Raw genomic sequence first — 22918 nt, 5'->3', positions numbered from 1 at the left:
GTATTGGGGGCAAGGAAAAAAAAGAATTAATTTACATTTCAAATTTGAATAAATTTACATAAATGAATTTATTAGAGTTGGAACTTGTATGAATGAATGAAGGTCTTGCAGTAGATCAAGGCCTATGAAAGGCCTGGCACAAAGCAAGGGCAGCCTTTCCTTCTCTGCCACTGCTGCATCACAGATGTGAAACAGCAAGTCGTGGAGGGCGCCCTCATCCCACAGCTCAGGTGAGAGGTCGAACAGTCGTCCTTATGTGGAGAGCAGTTGCATTGGGCTAGCATAGGCTCCAACAAGTCTCTAGAGGGCCAGAGGCTCACTGGGGACTGGGGGCTCCCCAAGGACCTGATTGGGGGCCCCTGAGGGATGCAAGTGGTCCCTGGGCCGGGGTTTGGGCACCCCTGCACTAAAGCAAGTTTCTAGCTCTTATTATGCCCAAAAGAGACTTGGACAGGTGTGGTCAGTGCCTGGAAAATGCTAAAAATTAGGGAACAACTGATACGGTGTGCTTTGGGTTGGGAGTCAGGCCTGTGGCAGGGCGGTGGGCTTGAAGCCCCCACCTCTCGGCGTCAGAGGCTTCCCACCCTGTGCAGCTGGAGGTGTGGGAGAGAGAGAGCAGTGCCACCAGGGCCTGATGCCACGTCCTATTAGGACCATCCTGGGCAGTGGAGGCCACAGGTAGGAGCAGGCAGGAGAAGAGGTGGGCAGCAGCATCCAGAAGCCACCAGGACCTGCCTGGGAGGCATCCCAGGACGACCCCTAAAGGGGGGCTGTGCACAAGCGGGAAGGACATGGATGCAGGGAATGGAATGCGGCAACAGGACAGGAGCCAGTTGGGAGGACAGCAGGGGGAAGGGGCGCCCGGAGTGTCTTCCAGGCCTGCCCTGTTGTGCTGCAGAGAGACCAGACAGGAGGGAGATGGGAAGCCCCCCCCGAAGACGACCCTCGCATGCCCCGCCGCAAGCACCAGGCGGGGGACCAGCAGAGACCCCAGTCTTGCCCTTCGCTGCACATCAGATGCGCAGGAGGAGGAGGGAAGCCCTGCAGGAGATGCGCCTCCTGGGAGTGGAGGGTCCAGTCAGTGATGCTCTACCAGGAGTCTTTCCTCTGCACAGGCACTGTGAGGGTTAACAGGAGTGAATGGGAATCCAGTCCCTGCTCCGCCCCTTCCTCTGCCTCCCTCCTCCAGGCCTGCAGCCTTCTCCTGTGGGTCCCTCTGGGGTGGTGAGTGGGTCCTAGTGCTCCTGGGATGGGTGGACGAGAAGCCCCAGAGGGGAGAGACAGCCTGACAGAAAGGCCGACCAGGGAAGGCCCCCCTCTGCTGCACACTACCCTCTGGGGCTGCCTTAGAGGGCTCTGCTTCTGTGCTGGGGTTTGTGTGACAGCGACAAGTCCAAAGGGGTGCGGTGTCAGCTCTGGAAGAGCGGCAGGAAGAGCCGGGCGCAGGAGGGACGCCCGGGAACCATGTTTGAGCCCTGGGACTGTCCCTGAAAGGGAAGGGGGTGGGGGCTTCTCAAGTGCCTTGTCTTTTAATTGCATGTCCTTCAGATCCTCCCTTCCGGCTTGGTCTGTTTTCAGCTTCTTTGCTCCTGGCGTGAACAGAGGCAGGTGGAATAAAAATCCTTCCTGAGAGTGTTGGAGTTTGCAGCCGAAAAGGATCCTTCCAGCGTCCAGGCCTGACCCAGAGAAGACAAAGTCCCAGATCTCTGCCCTGCCCTCCCAGAGCCTGCTTCATCAATCCAGGTGTGTGTGTCAGCGGAGCAGGTGGTGGTGGGGGTTTCGTTCCACTTCCACAGCTTTTCCTAATGTTTGTTGCCTGCGTACCACTTGACATGGTGCACCTATTGGAAGGATCACTGGAAGTAACTGGTGATGGCATCATCCCCAGTTACTTCCAGATTGGGAGGCCAGATGTGATGTGACGAACACCAGTAAGAGGCTCTGGGTGTAGGGGAGGGCTTTCTCAAGTGCGGAGTAGCATGCTTTGCAGTTCTTGCTGCAAGCAGAACCTCCTTCCACCATTTGTTGCGTTGCATAGCTGGTCTCACAGCCAGGCAGTAGGTGTCCAGGGGTCCCGTGCAAACCACCCGACACTATGTAAGGTACCACCAGTAGTACCTGTATCACTGGTTGACAAGCACAGTCTGAAGGACCACGGTGGCACTGGGTGCAGCTAAAGGGTTGTTGCTGCATCCGGTGGCCCCATGGAGGCTGCTGAGGTCTTCTCATGGGACGTTTGAACTCTTCCCCTGAGTAAGGGTGCAAATCCCACAATGAGCTTCCTCAAGTCTGTGCTGGCTATTTTGCCAGCGGAGTTTGGAGAAGCTTTGTTTTGGGCTTTCAGCAGAACATGGAAGACAGAATCTGGCAGAGGAGGCCTTTGCTGGGCCCACCCCCTCCCAGGTCAGTTCCTCCCCCTACTCCACCCTCCCCCCACCCCAGAATATCTCCCCCCCACCCCGAAACTGTGCACCTCAAAGTACTGGGTCCAGCACTGAGTGGTGCTAGCCCAGAGCCAGTACTTCTTATTCCAAGAGTGCCACAAATGTGCTTTATGGCACATTTACAAGCTGAGCTCCAGCACTATTGGCCCTTAGAGCTGGGCCCTTAGAGACATAACTGAACTTCCACCCATGATTGTTCTGGAAAACAGCCCTGCCAAGATGCCCCCATTACATCTGACTTCCTCCTGCTCTGTGCATTGGCAAATCAGGCTTTGAGTTGCAGGACATCCAAATGCCTGAGTTGCAGGACATCACCTGGAATGGATACAGCACCTGTCTTGTGTGCTGCTCAAGGTCACTCCTAGGGACTGGGCTTTGTGAAAGAACAACTGCAGGAGGACTGACTGGAGGCAGACAATGCAGCAGGAAATGTGGGTCTTGGTGGACCTGCGAATCTTGGAAGGAGCAAGGACTGCAAGGAGAGGATGGGGGTGACTAGACAGGCAGAGAGAGAGGAAGAAACAGCGACCTGGTGGCAGAAGGAAGAATGTGAAGCAATGAGGATGTGAGTGTCTCACCCAACTGAGGCATTTCTGGGTTGGGGAAATAGTATCAAGTTGCAGAAGGAAGAGGGCATGAAGGGTCAATGACTTCCCACCAGGTTTGTCTCCCTCACAGGCAGTGGGATGAAATCAGGGCCACGTTGCAGACCGTCTCCTCTTTCGCATGGAGCAGAATCAGCACCTCTGCAGCCTGCTCAGGTAAGGGGGGATCCCCAGAGCAACGTGCAAGGAACACCTTGTCCTCCTCCTGTCTGCCAGGCCTTGAAGGGAGCCTTTTTGTCTGGTGCTGTAATGTAGTGTATTTGACCACTCAGAAGAGTGCGTGTGAACTCCAGAGAACTCCAACGGCTGGAGTGTCAGTTGTCCAGTAAAATCCTGTAATCTTCTCTATTTATTTGGACGCCCTCGCATGTTCTCAGATGTTCCTTTGAGTTCAGAATCTGTGTCTCTAAGCAGCACAAAACAGGAATGACAGGCCTAGTGTTAAGAACAAACTCTGCCCACAGGAAGAGCAGTGCAGTCCTGAGTGGGCAGTGACTGAGGAGAGGAGGTCCTGGAGGGGAACTATGGCTGGGGGCATCAAAAAGGGGCACAGCCAGCAGCACGATGGAGGTTGCTCACTCAGGACAGGCTGCGCGTGTGCATGTCCAAACTCTGGCCTGCTATACTGGAGTCGACTATTCCTGTTACATGCAACACAGTAATGTAAAGAGCTTTGTGCTTCTGTGTAAGCAACAATGCAGCTTCTTTGCACCACCAAAGTGTGCAGCAGTCCCTCCAAGGAAGGCCACACCTGGGCATCCTTGTCTGGAGCATGCTGGAACAGAGGGATTTATCAGGCAGCAAGGATTCCAGTGTGGCTGCTGTCTGCTGTCCTGTCTGCAAGCTGGGGTGCCACAACTGGGCATCCCTGTCTGGTGTGCACTGGGACAGAGCCATTGCCAGGGCTGTGAGGATGCCACTGTGGCTACTGCCCTCTCTGGAAGTTGGGTCTGTCTTTAACCGCCTTCATCCTTCTCTTGGGAATCAATAGAATTCAGGAACTCAAGGAATGGTTCAGAAAGAGATCTTTAGGAATACCAACTATTGAAATGAAGGTTAAATCATGTTCTGGGTCCCATGTTGTGTATGTGATGAAACAGTGCTGAGTGGGCAGTGGCTAAGGGGAGGAGGTCCCAGGGAGGCAAAGGGCCAGGGGGGAGGGTCCAAAAGGAAATCAGCACAGTGGCACGATGGAGGTTGCTCACTCAGGACAGGCTGAGCATGCGCATGTACAAACTCTGGCCTGCTACACTGGAGTCGGCTATTCCTGTCACATGCAACACAGTGGTGTAATGCGTTTCATGCTTCTCTGTAAGCAGCAATGCACGATCTTTGCTTCTTTGCACAATCATAGTGGGCAGCAGTCCCTCCAAGGGAGGCCACACCTGGGCATCCCTGTCTGGACCCTGCTGGGACAGAAGGATTTCCGTGTTGTTTATGTGGTGAAATAGTGAGACGGTCTGTGAATATTTCCCAGACCACTTTTCAAAATCCTGGCTCCCAATCTAATACCATCGATGTGGCCACTGAATATCATAGATGTGGTCACTCTAGCGATGTGGTATTTTTCATCAGGACCATGTGTGTCATACATGGATTGCGCTTGTTTCGTTAGAAAAGAGAGGAGAAAATTACGTGCAAAGAACTGTTCTAATTTGCTAAATATACTGCAGGAACATACCATTTGATCCCAACTTAATTTCTCTTTCAGGCTGCGGGCAAAAGAGCAGGGAAATGTTCTATTGAAAGGGTGCGACGTTCTCTCTGGGAACAGAAGTGTTTTATTTTTCCTTCCAGGGTCTGGTGTCCTTCGAGGAGGTGGCTGTGCGCTTCACAAAGGAGGAGTGGGCTCTGCTGGATCCAGGCCAAAAGGCTCTGTACAGGGATGTCATGCTGGAAAATTATGAGATGGTGGCCTCTCTGGGTAAGGGTGCCCTTCATTCTTAGTGTGTAGGAACCCAAGACATGAGCTGCTATTCTTTTTTTCCACTGTTAGAATTGAAGAATAAAATGGGGCATGTAGTTTTGGAACTTGTGTTCTGAACATGCCTGATATTCCTTGCTGTTCTAGAGCTGAACTGATGCTCTCTGGACCTGCAAAATGCACCACTTGTACTTGACAGTGCTGGTCACGCCTCCGCCAGTCCTTCTGTATTGTTCAGCTTCTTTCCCCATGAATTGGTGATTTGTCGAGGACTAGGCACTGCTGCTGGGGGGATTTTGGGTGACCTGCCCATTGGTCCTATCACCAGGGGAATGTGCGATTTTTTAGGCTGAGTGCAGGGGCTGTGTATCCATGACCTGTACCTCATGTCTCCAGACAAACACTGAACTGTTGCACTGGGGCATGATATGGGTCTGCTCTGGTTCCCTCTATGGGAGGTTTCAAGTCTAAAGTGAAGGGGGCTTAGGATTGAAGATTATTTCTCCCAACTCCCACATAGGTTTTCCAGATCACCTCCAGGTCTTCTGGCTGATGTCATCTTGGACTTTTTTTAGATTGTGAGCCCTTTTGGGACAGGGAGCCATTAGATTTATGATTTTCTCTGTAAACCGCTTTGTGAACTTTTTGTTGAAAAGCGGTATATAAATACTGTTGTTGTTGTTGTTGGACTTGGTCTGTCTTGGCACCAAGAAAGGCTTTTGGAACATGCCACTTTCTAATCCCTATTTGGGCATCAGAGCCAAACAGGTCACTGGAGTCCTCCTTCTCTTGGTTTTCTTTAGATCTTGATACTTTTTCTTGTTAGGAGAAACGGCTCTGTACAGAGGGAGGTTTAACTGCCATTATGAGACACAGAATAGCCCAGGGCTGTCTTGGCCCATAAAGGCACTCCTTCTCCAGCATGTGGGAGGTTTTCATTTAAGCAGGAATTAAATGAAATTTAATGATTTAATTAAATGAGCAGAAAGAGATTATTTTCATCTCTTTCTGATTCCAAGAGCCTTGTATGTTTGCCAGACCACCTCCAGGACTTGTGGCTGATGCCATCTTGGACATTGCCTGTTCTGGCATTGGCAAAGTCTTTGGAACCTGCTGATTTGCCAGCTGTATTTGGGAATCGGATCCAAGTGGAGAAACTGCCAACTTCAGTCCTCTTTCTTCTGGTTTCCTTCAGTGACAGATCTTAGCACTTTCTCCTGCTATGACAAATGGGTTTGCCAAAGAGGAACATTGTGAGCCAAGGGAAGACAGCAGGTGTCTTGGCCCTTTAAGCAGCTCTTCCTCCTCAGCTTGGGCTTGTCTGGGGAAGCATTCATGGTGTTATGGGTCAGAAGAAATCTGCCATCCGAGTCAGACCTGTCTGGCTCAGTACTCCCTACACTGATTGACAGCAGCTGCCCAGGGGTTCAAGCAGGGATGTCACCCAGCCCTCTCTTGAGTTAATGCCATGGATGGTATACATAAGAACAGCCCCACTGGATCAGGCCATAGGCCCATCTAGTCCAGCTTCCTGTATATTACAGTGGCCCACCAAATGCCCCAGGGAGCACATCTGATAACAAGAGAACCTGCATCCTGGTGCCGTCCCTTGCATCTGGCATTCTGACATAGCCCATTTCTAAAATCAGGAGGTTGCACATACACATCATGGCTTGAAAACTGTAATGGATTTTTCCTCTAGAAACCTTTCCAATCCCCTTTTAAAGGCATCCAGGCCAGATGCCATCACCACATCCTGTGGCAAGGAGTTCCACAGACCTACCACACGCTGAGTAAAGAAATATTTTCTTTTGTCTGTCCTAACTGTCCCAACACTCAATTTTAGTGGATGTCTCCTGGTTCTGGTGTTATGTGAGAGTGTAACGAGCATCTCTCTATCCACTTTATCCTTCCCATGCATAATTTTGTATGTCTCAATCATGTCCCCTCTCAGGTGCCTTTCTTCTAGGCTGAAGAGGCTCAAACGCCATAGTCTTTCCTCATAAGGAAGGTGCACCAGCCCAGTAATAATCTTAGTCACTCTATTTTGCACCATTTCCATTTCTACTATATCCTTTTTGAGATGTGGCAACCAGAACTGGACATAATACTCCAGGTGTGGCCTTACCTTAGATTTCTACAAGAACATTATAATATTATGTTCCGTCAGCTTCTTGTTGGACCAGACTCTCTTTGTGAGTCTGGAAAACGTGGTAGCTGCTTTACCGATGCGCTTGTTTAGCTCGGTATCGAGAGAATGAGTGTCGGAGATCGTTGAGCCAAGGTACACAAAGTCATGGACAACCTCCAGTTCATGCTCAGAGATTGTAATGCAGGGAGGTGAGTCCACATCCTGAACCATGACCTGTGTTTTCTTCAGGCTGATTGTCAGTCCAAAATCTTGGCAGGCCTTGCTAAAACGATCCATGAGCTGCTGGAGATCTTTGGCAGAGTGGGTAGTGACAGCTGCATCGTCGGCAAAGAGGAAGTCACGCAGACATTTCAGCTGGACTTTGGATTTTGCTCTCAGTCTGGAGATCCAAGATCCAGGTCTACAGAGCTTGCGTCCTGAGTACACTTCTGTACTGCAGCGAGTCATGGACTCTTCGCTCACAACAGGAGAGGAAACTGAGCGCTTTCCACATGCGCTGCCTCCGACGCATCCTCGGCATCACCTGGCAGGACAAAGTTCCAAACAACACAGTCCTGGAACGTGCTGGAATCCCTAGCATGTATTCACTGCTGAAACAGAGACGCCTGCGTTGGCTTGGTCATGTCGTGAGAATGGATGATGGCCGGATCCCAAAGGATCTCCTCTATGGAGAACTTGTGCAAGGAAAGCGCCCTACAGGTAGACCACAGCTGCGATACAAGGACATCTGCAAGAGGGATCTGAAGGCCTTAGGGATGGACCTCAACAAGTGGGAAACCCTGGCCTCTGAGCGGCCCGCTTGGAGGCAGGCTGTGCAACATGGCCTTTCCCAGTTTGAAGAGACACTTTGCCAACAGTCTGAGGCTAAGAGGCAAAGAAGGAAGGCCCATAGCCAGGGAGACAGACCAGGGACAGACTGCACTTGCTCCCGGTGTGGAAGGGATTGTCACTCCCGGATTGGCCTTTTCAGCCACACTAGACGCTGTGCCAGAACCACCTTTCAGAGCGCGATACCATAGTCTTTCGAGACTGAAGGTTGCCAATACAAAAAATTATAATATTAGCCGTTTTGTTCTCAATACCTTTTCTAATGATCCTAAGCATAAAATTGGCCCTCTTTAGTGCTGCTGCCACACATTGGGTCAATACTTTCATCAACCTGTCCACCACCACCCCAAGATCTCTCTCCTGATCTGTCACAGGCAGCTCAGAACCCATCAGCCTATATGTGGTTTTGATTTTTTGCCCCAATGTGCATGACTTTACACTTACTGACATTGAAGTGCATCTGCCATTTTGCTGCCCATTCTGCCAGTTTGGAGAGATCCTTCTGGAGCCTCACAAATACTACTGGTCTTCACCACTCGGAAAAGTTTGGTGTCGTCTGCAAACTTTGCCACCTCACTGCTCACCACTGTCTCCAGGTCATTTATGAAGAGGTTGAAAAGCACCGGTACCAGGACAGATCCTTGGGGCACACCGCTTTTCACCTCTCTCCACTGTGAAAATTGCCCATTGACACCCACTCTCTGTTTCCTGCTCTTCAACCAGGTCTCAATCCAGGAGAGCACCTCCCCTCTAATTCCCTGACTGTGGAGTTTTTTCAATAGCCTTTGGTGAGGGACTGTGTTAATCACCTTCTGAAAGTCCAGATATATAATGTTCATGGGTTCTCCCACATCCACATGCTTGTTGACCTTTTCAAAGAATTCTACAAGTTTTGTGAGGCAAGACTTGCCCTTACAGAAGCCAGGCTGATTCTCCCTCAGCAAGGCTTGTTCGTCTATGTGTTTTGAGATCCTATCTTTGATGAGGCATTCCAGCATCTTACCCAGTATAGACATTAGGCTGACCAGCCTATAGTTTCACGGGTCCCCCCTCTTTCACTTTTTAAAGATAGGCGTGACATTTGCTATCCTCCAATCTTCTGGAACCGTGGCCGTTTTGAGGGACAAGTTGCATATCTTAGTCAATAGGTCAGCAACTTCATTCTTTAATTCCTTAATAACTCTAGGGTGGATGCCATCAGATCTTTAATTTATCAATGAGGTCTGAAACATCTTCTCTTTAACCTCTATCTGGCTTAATTCCTTGGTCAGGAGGGGCTGTTCAGGCAGCAGTATCTGCCCGAGGTCTTCTGCCATGAAGACAGATGCAAAGATCTCATTTAATTTCTCTACCATCTCTAAGCTTCCTATTATGTCCCCTTAACCTCCCTTACCATCCAGAGGGCCAACTGCTTCTCTGGTGGGTTTCCTGCTTCTAACATATTTGTAGAAGCTTTTTTAATTCCCCTTAATGCTGCTGGACAATCAGCCTGAAGAAAACACAGGTCATGGCTTAGGATGTGGACTCACCTCCCTGCATTACAATCTCTGCACATGAACTGGAGGTTGTCCATGACTTTGTGTACCTTGGCTCAACGATCTCCTACACTCTTTCTCTCGATACCGAGCTAAACAAGCGCATCGGTAAAGCAGCTACCTCATTTTCCAGACTCACAGAGAGAATCTGGTCCAACAAGAAGCTGACGGAACATACCAAGATCCAGGTCTACAGAGCTTGCATCCTGAGTACACTTCTGTACTGCAGCGAGTCATGGACTCTTCACTCACAACAGGAGAGGAAACTGAATGCTTTCCGTATGCGATGCCTCCGATGTATTCTCGGCATCACCTGGCAGGACAAAGTTCCAAACAACACAGTCCTGGAACATGCTGGAATCCCTAGCATGTATGCACTACTGAAACAGAGACGCCTGCGTTGGCTTGGTCATGTTGTGAGAATGGATGATGGCCGGATCCCAAAGGATCTCCTCTATGGAGAACTCGTGCAAGGAAAGCGCCCTACAGGTAGACCACAGCTGCGATACAAGGACATCTGCAAGAGGGATCTGAAGGCCTTAGGAGTGGACCTCAACAAGTGGGAAACCCTGGCCTCTGAGCGGCCCGCTTGGAGGCAGGCTGTGCAACATGGCCTTTCCCAGTTTGAAGAGACACTTGGCCAACAGTCTGAGGCTAAGAGGCAAAGAAGGAAGGCCCATAGCCAGGGAGACAGACCAGGGACAGACTGCACTTGCTCCCAGTGTGGAAGGGATTGTCACTCCCGATTCGGCCTTTTCAGCCACACTAGATGCTGTTCCAGAATCACCTTTCAGAGCGCGATACCATAGTCTTTCGAGACTGAAGGTTGCCAACTACAATGCTGCTGGCCATGTGTTCCTCATAGTCTCTCTTGGCCTCATGTATTACCTTCTTACATTTCTTTTGCCACAGTTTATGTTCCTTTTTATTCTCCTCATTAGGGCAAGACTTACATTTATGGAAGGAAGCTTCCTTATCCTTTACGACCTCTATAACTTGGCTGGTTAGCCATGCAGGCACCCTCCTGGACTTAGTAGAGCGCTTCTTCCTTTGCGGTATACACTTCCGCTGGGCCTCTATTACTGTTGATTTGAGCAACCTCCATGCACTCTGTAGACATTGGACTCTTTTTACCCTCCCTTTCAACCTCCTTCTAACCAGCCTCCTCATTTGAGGGAAGTCCGCTTGTTGGAAGTCAAAGGTTTTTGTGAGAGATTTGCCCAGTATTCTTCCCCCAATGTGCATGTTGAAACGAATTGCAGCATGATCACTGTTCCCCAATGGCTCAGTAACATCGACATCTCTAACCAGGTCCTGAGTACTGCACAATATTAAATCCAGAGTCACCTGTCCTCTGGTGGGCTCCATGACTAGCTGCTCTAAGGTGCAGTCATTTAACATGACACGAAATCTGGTCTCCTTTTTCTGACCAGAACACAAATTGACCCAGTCTATATGAGGATAATTGGTCCCCCATGATTACAACCCTGTCACTCCTTGTCACCTCCCTGATCTGCTTCCTCATTTCAAGGTTCCCTTCAGGTTTCTGGTCTGGAGGACGATACTACGCCCCCAGTATTACATCACTCCTCAGGTCTGGTAATTTAACCTACAGAGATTCTATGGTGGAGTCTGACCTGCCTTCAATCTCTACTTTGCTGGATTCTATCCCTTCCTTAACGTAAACGGCCACCCCACCTCCAACCCGCCCTTCCCTGTCACTCCTGTAGAGTTTATAGCCCGGTATTGCAGTATCCCACTGATTCTCCACATTCCTCCAGGTTTCCGTTATGCCCACTATGTGGGCATATAGTCAATGTCCCTCAGCTCCTGTCGGCTTTTCCCCAGGAATCAGTTTAAAAGCTGCTCTGCCAACTTTTTAATGTTATGTGCCAGCAATCTGATTCCATTCTGGTTCAAGTGAAGCCCGTCCCTCTTGTACAGTCCCTGCTTGTCCCAAAATGTTCCCCAGTTCGTAACGAAGCTAAACCTCTCCTCCCTACACCAATGTCACATCCACGCAATGATGCCCCTGATTTCCGCCAGCCTAGTTGGCCATGCGCGTGGAACAGGTAGCACTTCCAAGAATGCTACCTTTAAGGTCATGGCTTTCAGCTTCCTTCCCAATAGCCTTAATTTGGCCTCCAGGACCTCATGGCTACACTTGCCCATGTCGTTGGTGCCAGCATGCATCACTACCTCTACCTCCTCCCCAGCACTATCTATCAGCCTGTCTATGTGAGAAGTGATGTCCGCAACCTTTGCACCAAGCAGGCAAGTCACCATGCGGTCCTCACATCCATCGCAAACCCCCCTCTCTATGTTTCTAATAATCTAATCCTGCATTACAAGAAGCCCCCGACCCCCCTCCCGCCGAGGAGTATCCTGAGTGCATTCGAATACGGGCCTGCCACTGGAGAAGGCATTCCCCCAGGGGATTGTTTCCCTCCTCTCTAGGATGATGTCCTCCAGCCCCGAGAATTCCCACCCAGGCAGCTGAGGAGCTGTACGCCTGAGGTTGGGACGAAGCCTGATCATACCCAGAAGTCTCCCCATGGTCCTTTTTTGCCTGCTTCTGCTTCTCCAGGTTGGCCACCAAGGCTTCAAGCAAGCGGATGCATTCCCGGAGTCCCTGGAGCTCCTTGCACCAAGGACACACCTATGAATTATGCCCCAAAGGCATATAGTCATACATGTGACACTCAGTGCAAAACACTGGATAGCCCCCACCCTGCTGCTGGCTGTCTGACTGCATAGTTTTTTTGTTTGCTTTTTTGTTTAGGGATAGTTAAAAAACCCTAAACTGGTTTCTGGGTCTTTTGTGTGCAAAACATGTACTCAGTCACTGAGCTATGGCTGTTCTGGACTGAGAATCTGGTACTCTAGTGAGAGTCTTGCTGAGGAGATGAAAAGGCAGGAGAAGGCCACCTCATTTCTCTGCTTGCCTAAATTCCCAGTCACTTTGCAGAGAGGGAATTGCAAGAAGAGGAGGGGGACAGCTGGCCTTCTGGTTAAGGCTTTCTTTGCATGTGCTGAGAGGTTGATGAGAGAAGCGTGGCTGGTTTCACATTTGCAACTGGATTCCCAACTGGTCCATGATTCCAGCACTCATGAGCAGTGAGCCTGTACTTACATAAACCAGACTGACACTTTCAGAACCGACCATGCAGCTCATTCATGAGCAGGTGTTCAGCGAGGTCACCTCTTGTCCTGTCCCAATCCAAGCCACTCTGGAGGTGGGGGTCAGTCGTTTTGGAAAGGCTGGATATTTTGTAAGCAGAATGAACTCATTCTCTTGTTTCTTTCTCAGAGGAATTTTCCAAACCTGCCTTTGTTACCCAGCTGGAGGAAGGAGAGTCTGCATTTTTCCAGGAGCACCAGGAAGAAGAGGAATCAGCAGGTAATTCTATTACACACAACACAGCTGAATACAACTGGCTGACTGGGGACACCTCACCACTGTAATCAAAGGTTTTGTCCACATGTCTCCTAAGGGAAAAGCAGTTGTGGACTTGACTCCTATGCTGCTCTGTGGCACAGATAAGATGGCATTGAAATTGTTGTGAAGCCCTAGAAAATCCAGATGGGAGGATACCTCTTGTGACTTTTCCAATAAAAACATTGGGCACAATTCTAACCATGTCTACTTGGAAGTAAGTCCTATTTTGTTCAATGGGGCTTACTCTCAGGAAAGTTGATTAGGATTGTAGCCATTACCTAAAAGGGATAGAAAAGCTGCTCCAATCCCAGGCTGAGTCAGGTTGCAACAAGCCAGGCAGTTGTAATTTTTGATTCTTGCACAGCAGGTAACTACGAATGGATTACTGAGAGGGCTACAATCCTAAGCAATCCTTTGAATTACTGCTTTGGGACCCTTTGGGAGAAAGGAAGAAGAAAAATACAAATAAATTAATAAATATCTTCCTGGGAGTCAGTGCCACTGAACCCACTGGAGTGTCCTGCTAAAGTGTGGACATTAGAGCTCCCATTTCTCTATTGGGCAGCTCATCATGCTTCTCTCTTTGTTCCAGGAAGCAACAGAGAAGAGGATGAAAGGGAACCACATGGGGTGTCACCAGAAATAACCACGCATGATATTCAGGAAGTAACTTTTAGAGACCAGGATGGATCAAGGAGGGAGGAGGGAAGGCCAGCATTTATATTGTCTGAGACAAGAAAGAGCTTCAGCACCAGCACAGATCTCATCGTCCATAAAAAGACACACACAAGGGAGGAAGCTGTGCATTACGCCAGACCAGAGGAGCAGCATGGAAGGGAGACAGAGGAATGGAGAGATAAAGGTGATTTTCCTCAAGGGTGGGATTTCAATGTCACCCCAGTTGATTCAGACAAAGAAACTGGAATGAGGGGGAAAGAACATCCTCGATTGGCAAAAACCATTAGCTGTAAATCAGAACTTGGAACACGTCACACAAACGGTAAAAAAGAAAAGCGATATAAATGCCTGGAGTGTGGAAAGAGCTTCAGTGGCAGCTCACACCTAACTGTGCATCAAAGAACCCACACAGGGGAGAAACCATATCAATGCTTGGAGTGTGGAAAGAACTTCACTCAGAGCTCATCCCTGACTTACCATCAAAGAACCCACACAGGGGAGAAACCATATAAGTGCTTGGAGTGTGGAAAGAGCTTCAGTACGAGCTCATACCTGACTGTGCATCAACGAACTCACACAGGGGAGAAACCATATCAATGCTTGGAGTGTGGAAAAAGTTTCATTTGGAGCTCACAGCTCTCTGTGCATCACAGAATTCACACAGGGGAGAAACCATATCAATGCTTGGAGCATGGAAAGATCTTCAGTAACAGCAGAGACCTGATTGTGCATCAAAGAACCCACACAGGGGAGAAATCATATAAATGCTTGGAGTGTGGAAAGAGCTTCAGTTGGAGCTCACAGCTGTCTGTGCATCACAGAATCCACACAGGGGAGAAACCATATCAATGCTTGGAATGTGGAAAGAGCTTCACTCACAGCTCAAACCTGACTGTGCATCAAAGAACCCACACAGGGGAGAAACCATATCAATGCTTGGAGTGTGGGAAGAGCTTCATTCAGAGCTCATCTCTGACTTACCATCAAAGATCTCACACAGGGGAGAAACCATATAAATGCTTGGAGTGTGGAAAGAACTTCAGTCACAGAACAATACTGATTTCACATGAAAGAACCCACACAGGGGATAAACCATATAAATGCTTGGAGTGTGGGAAGAGCTTCAGTGCGAGTTCAAACCTGACTGAGCATGAAAGAAAGCACACAGGGCAGAAACCATATAAATGCTTGGAGTGTGGAAAGAGCTTCAGTTGCGGCTCACACCTGTCTGTGCATCACAGAATCCACACAGGTGAGAAACCATATCAGTGCTTGGAGTGTGGGAAGAGCTTCTGTTGGAAGTCACACCTATCTGTGCATCACAGAATCCACACAGGTGAGAAACCATATAAGTGCTTGGAGTGTGGAAAGAGCTTCAGTATTTCCTCAAACCTGTCTGCACATCAAAGAACACACATGGAGGAGAAACCACACAAATGTTTGGAGTGTGGAATGAGCTTCAGTGGTATGAAAATCCTGACTGTGCATCAAAGAACCCACACAGGGGAGAAATCATATTAATGCTCAGAGTGTGGAAAGAGCTTCTCTCAGAGCTGTGACCTGATTTTGCATCAAACAACTCACACAGCAGAAAAACTATATCAGTGCTTCAGTGAGAGCAGAGGTCTAACTGTGCCTCAAAGAAACCACACGGGGGCCAAACCATATCAGTGCTTGGAGTGCGGGAAGAGCTTCACTGTGAGCATAAACCTGACTGTACAGCAAAGAAGTCACATAGGGAGAAGCTGTATAATGCTTGGAGTGTTGGAAGAGCTTCATTCTGAGTTCAAAACTGATCCGGCATCCAAGGACCCACAGAGAAGGGAAACCATATAAATTGGGGATCGCCAAACTTGCTTTACATACAAGCCACATACAATAAACAGACTTCAGAAGTCTGAGAGTCACAATATTTAAGAAGCATTTAAATTTGTAAAAAGATTTACTTATCATGAACTAAATATTTACTGACTTGAACATATGTTTTAATCCACTTGACTCTTAGTTTCAGAAGGCGTTTGACACGGTCCCTCACCAAAGGCTACTGAAAAAACTCCACAGTCAGGGAATTAGAGGACAGGTCCTCTCATGGATTGAGAACTGGTTGGAGGCCAGGAAGCAGAGAGTGGGTGTCAATGGGCAATTTTCACAATGGAGAGAGGTGAAAAGTGGTGTGCCCCAAGGATCTGTCCTGGTACCGGTGCTTTTCAACCTCTTCATAAATGACCTGGAGACAGGGTTGAGCAGTGAAGTGGCTAAGTTTGCAGACGACACCAAACTTTTCCGAGTGGTGAAGACCAGAAGTTATTGTGAGGAGCTCCAGAAGGATCTCTCCAGATTGGCAGAATGGGCAGCAAAATGGCAGATGCGCTTCAATGTCAGTAAGTGTAAAGTCATGCACATTGGGGCAAAAAATCAAAACTTTAGATATAGGCTGATGGGTTCTGAGCTGTCTGTGAGAGATCAGGAGAGAGATCTTGGGGTGGTGGTGGACAGGTCGATGAAAGTGTCGACCCAATGTGCGGCGGCAGTGAAGAAGGCCAATTCTATGCTTGGGATCATTAGGAAGGGTATTGAGAACAAAACGGCTAGTATTATAATGCCGTTGTACAAATCTAAGGTAAGGCCACACCTGGAGTATTATGTCCAGTTCTGGTCGCCGCATCTCAAAAAAGACATAGTGGAAATGGAAAAGGTGCAAAAGAGAGCGACTAAGATGTTTACGGGGCTGGGGCACCTTCCTTATGAGGAAAGGCTACGGCGTTTGGGCCTCTTCAGCCTAGAAAAGAGACGCTTGAGGGGGGACATGATTGAGACATACAAAATTATGCAGGGAATGGACAGAGTGGATAGGGAGATGCTCTTTACACTCTCACATAACACCAGAACCAGGGGACATCCACTAAAATTGAGTGTTGGGCGGGTTAGGACAGACAAAAGAAAATATTTCTTTACTCAGCGTGTGGTCGGTCTGTGGAACTCCTTGCCACAGGATGTGGTGCTGGCGTCTAGCCTAGACGCCTTTAAAAGGGGATTGGACAAGTTTCTGGAGGAAAAATCCATTATGGGGTACAAGCCATGATGTGTGTGCGCAACCTCCTGATTTTAGAAATGGGTTATGTCAGAATGCCAGATGCAGGGGAGGGCACCAGGATGAGGTCTCTTGTTATCTGGTGTGCTCCCTGGGGCATTTGGTGGGCCACTGTGAGATACAGGAAGCTGGACTAGATGGGCCTATGGCCTGATCCAGTGGGGCTGTTCTTATGTTCTTATGTTCTTATTAGTTTATGTCCAGAATATAACAGGAGGGTTTGACCATGCCGTTGAACTCCCCTTCTCAGTGTTGCTATGGCCGGGTCAGTACTACGAAGGGGAAGCAGGCAGGCAGGTTACTTATCCAAGTCTTCCTTAGTGGATGGGGCTTCCATGATTCCCCAGACTGTATGTCCCCTCCCCGGTGTAATGATGATGTTCGTCCATCGATTTTCAAAGAAGACCTTGACATCTAAGGGTTTGTAGACTGCCCACGGTGTGTCCGCAGGTGATTAATAAGGCCGATACGGGCGTGGAATGTTCTGCCACATGTCAGGCAGACATGTTTAGGCACCACTGTTGCAGCATTTGCAGCTCTGGCTTTGCGGATTGTTCTCTTCTCTTGTGCTATGGTTGTCCTTCTGGCTTCAGGTGTCTGACAGCCTTGGTGGATCAGCGTGCACCATGTCTATCGGTCTTGTGCCAGGATTTCCCAAGTGGTGGTGTCAATATCCAGGGATTTGAGAGAGGCTTTCAGAGTGTCATTATATCGCTTCTTTTGTCCCCCCTGCAATCGCTTTCCTTGAGACAGCTCACCATAGAAGAGCTGTTTAGGGATGCTGGCATCCTTACAACATGACATAGGGGAGAAACCATATAAATGCTTGGAATGTGGGAAGAACTTCAGTCAGAGCTCACAGCTGACTTTGCATCAAAGGACCCACACAGGGGAGAAACCATATCAATGCTTGGAGTGTGGAAAGAGCTTCAGTAAGAACTCAGACCTGACTAAGCATCAGAGATGTATACAGATGTGCAATCGGTATTTTCCAGAATGCTTCCTGGGAGGGAACACGATCCAAGGCTGCCCTCCTTCCATTGCAGGGAACACGGCAAGTCTGAATGGTCTTCCCTTGTTCTCTGGAATTATTTGCCTCCATTCAAGTTTATTCTGGCTGTAATTTTGAGAAGCACACAACAAAGCACTTTGATACCTTATCCCAGTGGTTCTCACACTTTTAGCACCAGGACCTACTTCTTAGAATGAGAATCTGTCAGGACCCACCAGAAGTGATGTCATGTCTGGAAGTGATGTCATCAAGCAGGAAAATTTTTAATAATCCTAGGCTGCACCCTACCCACACTTACCCAGCAGGAAGTCCCATTTACTATCATGGTTAAAGAATATACATAGTAGCTTGTTAAAAGCACAGGTCTGTCACGATTCCCCAAATGCAGTCAAGTCTAACATATTAAAAATAAAATATTGAAATGAATGGGGACCCACCTGAAATTCGTTCGAAACCCACCTAGTGGGTCCAACCCCCAGTTTGAGAAACACTGCCTTGTCGTAATAGATAGACTGTGAACCTGGGCATAGGACAGCAGCTGGGATGGATGTCTCCAAGGTGTTTTGATACGAATCTTGACAGGGGGAATAGAATTGCTTCTAAAGGAGTTACACAGACAGGAATCTTTCTCATATGACTGCAGGCGGCAATTCTCTGCAAGAGTCACTGCTCTGGTCTGGCCCCCTTTCAAACAGCCTCTGCTGACTGTGGAAAATGTGGCAATTATTCCACATGTCTTTGCAATGGAGTAGCAATCTTTATACATTTGCTTTGTTTTAAAATGCAAGTAGTTAATTGTAAGGTATCAGGATACTGGTATTGGAGTATTGGTACTCCAATGGTACCAATTGATACTCCTTTGGTACTGCAGACTCTAAAACTACGTGCAGAGCGAGAAGGGTAAACAGTTCTCCAAGAGGATCTGCTGAGCCCAAAGAATGGGCTGTGAACCGCATTAAGGAGCCCTCAGTTGTGCATCAACCCAGATTAGTCCCAAAGGTGGAGTTGTTCAGATACGGAATGGTGTAAGATTCAAACAATGAAATTAAGCCACAGGCTAAGGACTCCCCTGTTAGTCTAGGTCAGGACATGGAATACCACAAGTGGGGGGGGGCTGTTATACTTTGACAACAGTGACTCCATTAGAGACGAGTAAAACTAAATGCTTTTGCTTGCCAAGTTAGTGAGACAGCTTCATGCCCTTGCCTGGTTCTTTGAGTCCCAGTGCCTTGATCCTTGATGATAACCACAGGGCCAGTCTGTGAAAATGCTCTGTTATCTTGCAGGAGCAGCAAAATGTGTTCAGAGCAAGGACATCAATACCAGAAGGAGGGGTAGAGGGGCTTTTGGGTGAGGCAGGGGTGGAAATTTTCTGAGCCTCTGCCTGTTGAACTGTGTTGCTTCGAACTATAAAAGGCTGGCTGCATTCAGCTGAACTTTGCACATGATCTGAAAATATGCTCCTTGTGCCTTGCTTGGTTAACTTACAATAAATAGCTGTTTCTGTACCTTCCAATGGGTGGGTTATTGAATTAAGGCACACCAGGCACATTGCCTTTCGGTTTGGGGGGAGCAACAGTGTATATTGTACATGTTGGGGGAAGAATACCAGACAAATCTCTCAAAAAAACCCTTGACTTGTGACGAGCGGACTTCCCTCAAATGAGGAGGCTGATTAAAAGGAGGTTGAAAGGGAAGGTAAAAAGAGTGCAATCTTTACAGAGTACATGGAGGTTGCTCAAATCAACAGTAATAGAGGCCCAGCGGAAGTGTATCCCGCAAAGGAAGAAGTGCCTGACTAAGTCCAGGAGGGTGCCTGCATGGCTAACCAGAGGCTGAAAAGGGCAAGGAAGCTTCTTTCCGTAAATGGAAGTCTTGTCCTAATGAGGAGAATAAAAAGGAACATAAACTGTGGCAAAAGAAATGTAAGAAGGTGATACGGGAGGCCAAAGAAGACTATGAGGAACACATGGCCAGCAGCATTAAGTGGAATAATAAAAGCTTCTTCAAATATGTTAGAAGCAGGAAACCCACCAGAGAAGCAGTTGGCCCTCTGGATGGTGAGGGAGGGAAAGGGGAAATAAAAGGAGTCTTAGAGATGGCAGAAATTAAATGAGTTCTTTGCATCTGTTTTCACGGCAGAAGACCTCGGGCAGATACCGCTGCCCGAATGGCCCCTCCTGACCAAGGAATTAAGTCAGAGGTTAAAAGAGAAGATGTTTCAGACCTCATTGATAAATTAAAGATCAATAAGTCACCAGGCCCGAATGGCATTCACTCTAGAGTTAAGGTATTGAAGAATGAAGTTGCTGATCTCTTGACTAAAATATGCAACTTGTCCCTCAAAACGGCCATGGTGCCAGAAGATTGGAGGATAGCAAATGTCACACCAATTTTTAAAAAGGGAAGGAGGGGGGACCCATGAAACTATAGGCCGGTCAGCCTAACGTCTATACTGGGTAAGATGGTGGAATGCCTCATCAAAGTCAGGATCTCAAAACACATAGACAAACAGACCTTGCTGAGGGAAAATCAGCATGGTTTCTGTAAAGATAAGTCTTGCCTCACGAACCTTATAGAATTCTTTGAAAAGGTCAACAGGCATGTGGATGCGGAAGTACCCTTGGACATTATATATCTGGACTTTCAGAAGGCGTTCGACATGGTCCCTCACCAAAGTCTACTGAAAAAACTCCACAGTCAGGGAATTAGAGGACAGTTCCTCTCATGGATTGAGACCTGGTTGAAGACCAGGAAACAGAGAGTGCATGTCAATGGGAAATTTTCACAATGGAGAGAGGTGAAAAGCAGTGTGCCCTAAGGATCTTTCCTGGGATTGGTGCTTTTCAACCTCTTCATAAATGACCTGGAGACAGGGTTGAGCAGTGAAGTGGCTAAGTTTGCAGACGACACCAAACTTTTCTGAGTGGTGAAGACCAGAAGTGATTGTGAGGAGCTCCAGAAGGATCTCTCCAGACTGGCAGAATGGGCAGCAAAATGGCAGATGCACTTCAATGTCAGTAAGTGTAAAGTCATGCACATTGGGGCAAAACATCAAAATTCCACATATAGGCTGATGGGTTCTGAGCTGTCTGTGACAGATCTTGGGGTAGTGGTGGACAGGTCGATGAAAGTGTTGATGCACTGTGCGGCAGCAGCACTAAAGAGGGCCAATTCTATGCTTGGGATAATTAGAAAAGGTACTGAGAACAAAACAGCTAATATTATAATGTAGTTGTACAAATCGATGGTAAGGCCACACCTGGAGTATTGTGTCCAGTTCTGGTCGCTGCATCTCAAAAAAGACATAGTGGAAATGGAAAAGGTGCAAAAGAGAGCGACTAAGATGATTACTGGGCTGGGGCACCTTCCTTATGAGGAAAGGCTACAGCATTTGGGCCTCTTCAGGATAGAAAACAGGTGCCTGAGGGGGAACATGATTGAAACATACAAGTGGATGGACAGAGTGGTTAGCGAGATGCTCTTTACACTCTCACATAACACCAGAACCAGGGGACATCCACTAAAATTGAGTGTTGGGAGATTTCAAACAGACAAAAGAAAAAAAGAAAGAAAATATTTCATTACTAAGCATGTGGTTGGTCTGTGGAACTCCTTGCCACAGGATGTGGTGTTGGCATCTGGCCTGGATGCCTTTAAAAGGGGATTTAAAAGGGGATTTGACACATTTTTGGAGGAAAAATCCATTACAGGTTTCAAGCCATGATGTGTATGTGCAACCTCCTGATTTTAGAAATGGGCTATGTCAGAATGCCAGATGCAAGGGAGGGCACCAGGATGCAGGTCTCTTGTTATCTGGTGTGCTCCCTGGGGCGTTTGGTGGGTCACTGTGAGATACAGGAAGCTGGACTAGATGGGCCTATGGCCTGATCCAGTGGGGCTATTCTTATGTTGTGAAAGAAAGAAAGAAACCCCTTGCTTGCCCCCAAGAACATAAGAAAGGCCCTTCTGGAAAGGCCCTGCTTGATCAGGCTCAGGGCCCATCTAGTCTAGCTTCCTGTGTCTCACAGCCGCCCACCAGATGTCTCAGGGAGTGCACAAGACAACAAGAGACTTGCATCTTGCTGCCACCAACCTGCATCTAGCATTCCTTTTATCCTCACATGCACATCCCCAGCAAAGATACCAGATTACAACTGGGTTTAACTTGTGCTACTTTATTAAGCTCAGTGATAAATTTTTAATGCATGAAATCTACTGAATAGCCCATCCCTTCCTCTCTGGTCTGGGATAGGTGAAATAAATCCCATCCAGGGCCAAGTCAAATAACATTAAAAGTTCCTACCCGGCCCTCATAATGAGCGACCAGCTAATCTCAGACTGTACATACCTGTGATGACTTTTTTCTCCATAAATCTCACAATCTCCTTTTAAAGGCCAGAGTTTCTCAACATTTGTTCCCCATTGTACCACTCCATGTGGTCCACCTATTGCAAGTACCACTGAAAATGTTGGAAGGTTGAAAGGAGCAAATCAAGAAGACTCGGTACCAGGAATGAAAGTTTGCAGGCTCTTTATTTCACCGCATGCGATGGGCACCCAAAGGACTCGTATCCAAAGCAAACAACCCTTGGGGTGTGCAACTTTGATACCTTTTGGGTTTCTTTGTCTAGAAATTTGTCTTTGTGATTGGTTACATTTTGCTGCTGCACTTGATAGGTTACAATTTGCATCAAAGGTGGGGTTTGCCCTTAAAGCCTGAAAGCAGGCCCCAGATATTTATCTCCCTCTAAGCACAGATGCTTGCAAGCCTTAGGAGCCTAGCTCCTTGCAGGACAGAGTGCTGGTCTTGCAAACTGCAGGAGCTGAGCTCTTTGCAAGGTAATTGGCTGCTAAGTATAGCCTCAGGGCTGGAGGCAATTGGTTATCTGATCTTCCCTTACCCTTTGGCAACCCACCCAAAGTCAGGTCACGACCCATCGGTGAGTCCCATCCCACAGTTTGTGGAACCACTGTGGAGGTTGGAGATGAGCAGAGCGGCAGGTCTTATTGCCAAATAACTCTGCACACTATTGTCTTTTGCCCACCCCCCTCCTAGAAGTGTGCCTGTGCCTTCAACAGCTGCCAGGTTCAATCGATGTAGCTTCCCTTCTTGCTGCAAAGGCCTTGCTCCAAGTAGGCTGTGGGACTTCGATATCTGCACAGCAGCCGGTCATTCAACAGGTACATAAGAACATAAGAACAGCCCC

At 48.2% G+C, this 22918-nt stretch overlaps 3 protein-coding genes across 3 annotated transcripts in view; all 3 read left to right on the top strand.

Annotated features, from left to right (window-relative positions):
- Positions 1–15651, top strand: part of LOC136640320 (zinc finger protein 208-like) — a 73962-nt gene extending 58311 nt beyond the window's left edge. Inside the window, exon 5 of the mRNA XM_066615362.1 lies at positions 14018–15651. Within this exon, the coding sequence (XP_066471459.1) occupies positions 14018–15126 (1109 nt within the window). The 3' untranslated portion in view covers positions 15127–15651. The remainder of the gene's footprint in view (positions 1–14017) is intronic.
- LOC136641337 (zinc finger protein 557-like) lies at positions 1723–13993 on the top strand. The gene is made up of 6 exons (XM_066617067.1): positions 1723–1743; positions 3106–3205; positions 4847–4973; positions 12799–12888; positions 13520–13894; positions 13983–13993. Exons 2-6 carry the CDS (start codon positions 3131–3133, stop codon positions 13991–13993), a joined length of 678 nt encoding a protein of 225 aa, XP_066473164.1. The 5' UTR covers positions 1723–1743; positions 3106–3130.
- Positions 15652–16736: 1085 nt separating the features above from the next.
- On the top strand, positions 16737–19203 carry LOC136640504 (zinc finger protein 79-like). The gene has a single exon (XM_066615672.1). The coding sequence runs from the start codon at positions 17475–17477 to the stop codon at positions 17817–17819; it is 345 nt and encodes a 114-aa protein (XP_066471769.1). The 5' UTR covers positions 16737–17474; the 3' UTR covers positions 17820–19203.
- Positions 19204–22918: the final 3715 nt, after the last annotated feature.

Source organism: Tiliqua scincoides, chromosome 2 (genome assembly GCF_035046505.1).
Source record: "Tiliqua scincoides isolate rTilSci1 chromosome 2, rTilSci1.hap2, whole genome shotgun sequence".
In the NCBI taxonomy this organism is placed as follows: Eukaryota; Metazoa; Chordata; class Lepidosauria; order Squamata; family Scincidae; genus Tiliqua; species Tiliqua scincoides.
This window is presented reverse-complemented; position numbering and strand designations above follow the sequence as displayed.

Excerpts from the sequence above, each read along its gene's own strand:
- LOC136641337 (XM_066617067.1), top strand. The coding sequence starts at position 3,131 with ATGAAATCAGGGCCACGTTGCAGACCGTCTCCTCTTTCGCATGGAGCA. Across the intron at positions 3,206-4,846 it reads CACCTCTGCAGCCTGCTCAG|GGTCTGGTGTCCTTCGAGGA; the intron begins GTAAGGGGGGAT and ends TTTTCCTTCCAG. Across the intron at positions 4,974-12,798 it reads TGAGATGGTGGCCTCTCTGG|AGGAATTTTCCAAACCTGCC; the intron begins GTAAGGGTGCCC and ends TTTCTTTCTCAG.
- LOC136640504 (XM_066615672.1), top strand. The coding sequence starts at position 17,475 with ATGCTGGCATCCTTACAACATGACATAGGGGAGAAACCATATAAATGC.